At 32.8% G+C, this 6,801-nt stretch overlaps 1 protein-coding gene and 1 long non-coding RNA gene across 3 annotated transcripts; one reads left to right on the forward strand and one right to left on the reverse strand.

Moving 5' to 3' along the window:
• The first annotated feature begins 495 nt into the window (after nt 1-495).
• On the forward strand, nt 496-3,248 carry LOC145156469 (uncharacterized). 2 transcript variants are annotated; one of them, XR_013736729.1, is made up of 7 exons: nt 496-553; nt 1,038-1,180; nt 1,269-1,536; nt 1,619-1,659; nt 1,760-1,935; nt 2,182-2,213; nt 3,090-3,248. It is a non-coding gene; the product is annotated as an uncharacterized LOC145156469 (long non-coding RNA). The 2 variants fall into 2 exon arrangements; XR_013736728.1 differs by having other exon boundaries at nt 1,760-2,213.
• Nucleotides 3,249-4,261: 1,013 nt separating this feature from the next.
• LOC145159357 (Late embryogenesis abundant (LEA) hydroxyproline-rich glycoprotein family) lies at nt 4,262-5,319 on the reverse strand. Its single transcript, XM_079078302.1, has one exon. The coding sequence runs from the start codon at nt 5,242-5,244 to the stop codon at nt 4,351-4,353; it is 894 nt and encodes a 297-aa protein (XP_078934428.1). The 5' UTR covers nt 5,245-5,319; the 3' UTR covers nt 4,262-4,350.
• Between the last annotated feature and the right edge of the window lie 1,482 nt (nt 5,320-6,801).

The raw sequence follows: 6,801 nt of genomic DNA on the forward strand, positions 1-6,801 counted from the left end.
ATGTTTCTGTACTGATGATGACATCACAAATGTTTTAAAATGAACAAAAATACATTTCTTCGGAAATGTTTTGATAACGTATTTATCATGTTTTTCTGGGAATAAATTCCGCAACATTTTTTATTAAAAGAGATACTCTGATTTTTATAAAGCATAAACAAAATCGGTTTTTTCTGACCATGAAAATGGAAATGTCACATTTGTGAACTTTTATTTTTCTTTGAATTGTAGTGGAATCCTTTTTACCACACTAAATTTTGGTCCTTTTCAATCTTAACGTAAGGAATGGTTGGTATTTTCGTATTTCCAATAACTAAAGGATGTTTGGGTTTGATTGTTTATACAATTGAATATCCGTCTATTTGCTATTGTTTATCCGAATAGATTACAGTAAATGTCCATTTAATCTATAATATATATTTAATACCTAATTCAACTTTTCTTTTTCCCTTTCCTTATCTTTACCAAGTTTCCGACTTTCTTTTATTTGCTGTGTGATGGACGATTTGATATGATATGTAGTGGCACAGAGAAGATGCATACTCCAGAACAGGTTTTGTATTTCAGTTTCCTTCTTATCTTCGTTTGTTGCTGTCAATTTCATCTTTTGGTTATGGCTTTAGTAAAACTTTTGATTTTCTGATCTACCTTTACCTAAAAAAATGTTATTATTTAAATAAATTCCCATGCATGTTTAAATAAAGTATGTTAATAAAGTTTTGACATTTCTAAGTGCTAACTATATATAGATCGCAAGTTTTTATTATTAAAATGAATTCTAAGTTTATGTTTGTCATAAACAATTGCTACAAGTTAGAGACACTTTTTTTTGTTAAAGTTGTTTTTTTTACAATGACTTTAATCTTAGTTAATTAAGGTGGGATTTTAGGTGTCGTTAAAAAAAAGAGTGGGATTTTACATGGCAAGCCTGACTTTATGCTGTCATGCCAGCTACTCATTCGTAAACATTCCACATTTTTTTACCAGCATATTTACAATTTGGCCATTTTTTAATTGCCCTTTTTATGGAAAAATAGTTGTCTCGGAAACCACGAGTGAGAAACATATATATGCTATTGGTACTCCACAATGTCAAAAATTCATGGTTGTTTCAAAATTAAGGTGGTCGAGGGTGAATTTTCACAGGGAAACCAACATTTATCCATAATTCCATATGCTGGTAAGTATTATTATTATGCATATGATATTTGTTTTGATGTATTTACTATTATTATCTGCATGCTTATACTGATGAAATAAATGTGTAGGCTGATTGTTGAAGCATGACACTCTAGAAGAATCTGATGTGGAGATACCTGAATTTAATGCCTCTTACAAACATCAAAAGATCCATTCAGGCATTTATTGCATCAAAAGATTCTTAAATCATATATGCATCCTCAATTTATCTCTAATGTCATGAAATCTCTTCATATTGACCAATTAATGGATCAAGAGGTTGTTAATCTTTCTGGTGGTGAATTGTAATGTTGTCCATATGTAACTGATAGATGAGCCAAGTGCTATTTGTTACATGTATGTTGCTTTCTCTTTTTCATTGCATATGGCATATATAATTTGAAAATTCATTACATTTTATGTTTTGTTTTATTGACAGTTATGCAAGGTGTATAAGCTCTGTTTCAATTGGTGAGTTTGGTGAGTTGACTTTTGTTTCAAATATCAATTGGCATTTGTTATTTTCTTTTAAAATTTTTGTTTATTAATAAATGTTATGATATGTGAATGTGATATGCAGTGCCACCTGCATACAATGTTCATCTGGCTGCATTCCGGGCGAGATTTTACATGGAGCCAGATATATCAGACAGTGGGTCAATGATAAGTGGTGCAGCCGGTGGACGTGGAATGGGTGGTGGTGGGAGAAGCACACGTGCGAATGCATGATCACACTCTTACCTTCTCTGTTCCAAGGTATTTGATTGTTTCAATCTCCGTGTCTTTAGCTTAACTTAAAACAAGGGACTGCAAGTCCATCAAATTCATTTGTGCGGTCAGTTCTGATTTTTAATAGATTTGTTAATTATTACATTTGAAGCAATTTATGTAAGATTTTGTTTTTGAAATGTTTTTTCTTATTTATATTTTAATTTTTAAATAATTTTGATTAATTAAACTTATCATATGTGGTGGTGATGCGGTGATATTTGAGACCTCCAGATTGGCAAACACAAAGAAAATGGAACTCAATGGTGAGTTTTTTTTTTATTTATTATATTAAAGAAAATGTTTTATTGTTTATTATTTTAAGAAAGTTACAAATGAACATATTATAATAACTTAATTAAATTTTAGATCGAAGTAATATTATAATGGTACTATCATTTAAAAAAAACATACAGATTTCAAAAAGATTCCTATTCCGTCTTGTATATGTTGTGTTCTTTACAAGTTAGGAATGAAGGCTTCATTCACATTGCCAAAATGGTTTGCTAAAGCCAAATGACAAGATTACCCCTACCCACCTTTTATATGTACTTCCATCAAAAACTAGATCCACACTCAATTTAGCTTTATTTATTTTTATTAAATTAACACCCGACACTTTTACATGTCTTAAAGATTGATGATAGAAATCTCAAATAGGGAGAAGTTGAAGTCAGGGGTTTAAATTTAGGCAATATTTCAAGTGGCTAAATTTATATAATGGTTTTTTTCTGTATTTTAATTATTTTTTCAACATTGAGTAACGGGGAAAAATGGGCACACATGATTCAAAAAAAAAATTTGTGTCATAAAATGGTTGGTCGACACCTAATCTTGCCTAAATTTTATTTGAACTTAATTCAGTTTTAACATGTGACTGAATGTCATCTTCTTTTTACAATCTATTTTACATTTTTCTTAGTCATCTGACTAAACCACTAAATTTCCTTATATAGAAAAATAACATTAACCTTATGATAATAGTCAGTCACTCGGTCTAAGAGATAGAAAAAAGGTATTGATGTTAGACATTGTATTGATTTACGGTTGTTAACTTTTGGAAAGTTTGTAGCTTAGGAATTTAGCCAAAATGCTATATTTTTTTATCCTTTTTTTCATGACTATTGTATTTTGTTTTGCAGGGATGGCCAAGTTGCATACCTAATGAAGTTTTACATGGTTATTTGGACGAAAATGATGTTTTGCTTATCTTGATGTTAAAATGTGATTAATGAACACAACTTCTGTTTTCACACAACTTCAAAATTTGAATCAAGTTATACAGTTATTGCTTTTCTTAATATTGGTCATCATCCGACTTTGTCGCATTAGTCCAAAAGCGGCGGAGCCGTGAGCTTTTTTCTAGTTATTATTAATTTCATTAAATGTGTCATTAAATGTGACACATGTCAACATTTAATATGGTAGGATGATGAGTAGGAAGAAAAAAAAATAGGAGGATATTTAAGGGGTGTTTGGCAAAAAAATGTTATTGCTTATTAGTTTATAACTTGTTAGCTTGTTAGCTTATAAGCTAATAAGTAAGTGTAGGATAACTTATGAAAAAAATGATTTATTAGAGATTTTCTACCGGAATAAGTTATTTTTCATCTAAACACTTTTTTAACTTATAGTGGTGTGTAACCTAATAAGTTGTTTTAAGAAGCTTAGCCAAACACCCTTTTAATTTCTATTCAGATTTACTTTATTTGATACTGTAGTTTTAAATCCATAATTTTTTTTTCCCATCTTACATTAAGATAGGCTTTCACAAACTAATCACAATCGCAACCACGGATGCACTTTCAATACGTGATTAGACCATCCGTTATGGTCTTCACGACCACCACCGTCTTCCACCTCCACGTCACCACCACAACTATTCCTCAACCTAACGGGATGGTCACTTCCTCGTGGTCTGCAAGAAAGAAGAAGACAGGAAGAGAGAAGAAGAGAGAAGTAGAGAGAAGAAGAGAGGAGAAGAGACCTGATTGGTCGTCCGCCTCCGTCGTCCCCAACACGAACCGCCACGACCACGAGCCACCACGAGGCAGTGGGATGGTGTGCACGAACGTGGTTCGTGGCCAGCTAGACCACGGAGGCCTTCGTTCCGGGTATACCGGACGGCCTTATGTTGCATTTCAGTTTGATTATGTACTCTAATTGATTGTTTAATAATTTGTAGATAAATTTGCATATATTTATTTTCAGTTTGTGTGGTGGTATTCATTTTCAATACGACATTCGTTTCGTTTGATCAACTGAAAACAAAAATTTTAATTTTTAATATACTACAGGAACATTTACACTAGAATTAATGAATGTTTTTGTGCGATTATATAATTAAACGTATATTTTGAGATCTTTACAATCAAGCAATTTACGAAGCTACCACTCTTTTTGTTACCACAGTTTTACCCTATAATCACAATTTTTCGACACGATCTTTGACTTCTGGGTTAATTGATCAACAGCCACGTTACACTTGACGGTAACCGTTATCTCCCACGTTTTAACGGCACCAATTTTAATTTTCAGCGGCGCCTTAACCTTCAATCTTAATGGCACATTCCGTTTGCCCTGCTGTGATACCAATCGCGAGTGATCATCACGTGCCAAGACAATATTCGATCCCCTTAACGCCGTTTTGATTATCGTCACGTTATTCGTGTGCTGTTGAAGCGTCGGTAACACACCGTTACATAAGTTAACGTCGGCGTAATACACGTTGACAGAGCTTCCTTTTCCGTTGTAGTACATCGAAAGCTTATCGTTAGGGTTTTCTGCTCTAATGTCAACAGTTATCCGCGGGAATATCGGCGCTGACGAAGTCAGGTTGACGCCTCCTATTGAGATGTTATCGATTGAATATTTCAACTTTTCTGGGCGAAAAACCAAGTAGAGAATGCCAGTAGCAATTGCCAGGAGGATTATTAGAATCAATACGGTGGCGATTGTCCAACAGAGACAGCGGCAGCAGCAGCTCCGTCGAGGTTTTCGATTAGCAAGTTTTTTGATTTTGTGAGAATTTTCAGGGGGAGGGATGCGGTAGATCTGATCTTTAGGGATCTGGATAACGTACGTTCCTTGCGGCAGTAGTGGCTTGTCGTCGGAGATAGGAGGCTTGACAGATTCAGGAAGCGGATGGGAGTGATCCGATGCAGCAGCTGGATGAACACGATCTGCCATTTGTGGGAAAGGTAAAATGAAATGAAGGATTGAAGTTTGTTTCGGAAATGGGAGATCGGAGTTGGGAGAGAGAATGGAGAGATATAGAGGGAGGTGGTGGGTAGGCATGAAATAGGATTACAGTGAGGACTTAGCTGGTTTTGGGGAGATGGAGACCGCGTGGCAAGTGGCAACGACTTGCGCGTTCGACATTTTGTGTTTGGCCGGTTCTCTTTTATTAGTTTCACTATAAAGTAGAAACAATTCAATTTTTAAAGGCTTGAATAGATGTTTATATAAAATATTCGACTGCTTACATTGTGATTATAAAATTTGTGTTACTTTCATGATTTATACAATTTGATTGCATAAATTGTTAAATAGATGAAACGTCGATCATTTATATCTCGTGTAAATCCATTTTGCTTATTTTTATATATAAATATATCAAAATTACTTTATTAGATAAATAATAGAATCTTAAACTTGTCACTTGTATTTTTTATAATTTATAATTTTTTTCTTTTATTTTCTAAAAATGACATATGGTTGTTTTTTATGATTTTAAATTTTAAATTTAAATCTTATTCTAAGTTTCTTGAAATTAACATTATTAATAGAATTTTTGAAATTTAAAATGTTTGGTAATAAATTACCTGAAATAATGAATGTATTTTATAATAAAAGAATCATAAACTCGTCACTTGTCATTTTTTTTTATAATTTTTTTTTCTCTTAGTCTCTAAAAAGGACACACATCTTTTTCTATGATTTTTTTTATCTCTTTTAATAAAAGAATCATAAACTTGTGGCTTAACATTTTTTTTTATTATTTTTAATTTTTTTTCTCATACCCAAAAAATTATATATATATATATATATATATATATATATATATATATATATATATATATTTTTTTTTTTATGATTTTACATTTAAATTTAAATATTTTTCTAAGTCTCTTAAAATTAGCATTATTAACAGAGATTTAAAACTCAAAATGTTTGGTAATCAATTACATAAAATAATAATTCTCTCTTTTCTAATAAGGTTTTGGGGAGTGGTGCGCTCTCCGGGTGCGGTCTCACCACCGTGGCAGGGGAACATCGTCTCCTGTGTGCGGTCTAGCCGCAATGTGGCTATATTTGGCAGCGCTTTTTGATTGGGATGTGGACTTTTTGACCATTTGAACGGTCGTTTTTTCCAAAATTCAATTTTTTTTTAAATAACCCTATATCCACATATCTTTTTTTACCAAACCTCACTCACATCTCTTTATATTTTACCATCTTTATCTTAAAACTTCTCAACATGTCTTCTTCCCAAAAGTCTGCCAACGAAAAACACCCACTAGAAACACCATAACCCCAAGATCTTCGTTTGATCAACCGATTTATTCGCTCCCGTATTATCACTATGATGGTATGCTTCCGTATTATCTCCAACAAATCTCACTACCACAACGGCCAACACAACCACTTCAACAAACACAATCACAACCCGAACCAAATTTTAATTTGTTTAAATTTTTGTCTCAACCTGAGTTTGTTCAACAAACACAATCATAACCACGAACACCCATTTCTGATTCGGAACCCGAATTCGTTCAAGAAACTCAACCCACTCGAGCACCATGTAAAAGAAAAGAGAAGGTGACAGCTAAAGGATGAGAACTCCTAGAAGTG

The sequence above is a fragment of the Lactuca virosa genome, chromosome 2 (assembly GCF_052849685.1).
Source record: "Lactuca virosa cultivar CGN04683 chromosome 2, Lactuca_virosa_CGN04683_v6, whole genome shotgun sequence".
Lineage (NCBI taxonomy): Eukaryota > Viridiplantae > Streptophyta > Magnoliopsida > Asterales > Asteraceae > Lactuca > Lactuca virosa.

Excerpts from the sequence above, each read along its gene's own strand:
- LOC145159357 (XM_079078302.1), bottom strand. The coding sequence starts at position 5,244 with ATGCCTACCCACCACCTCCCTCTATATCTCTCCATTCTCTCTCCCAAC.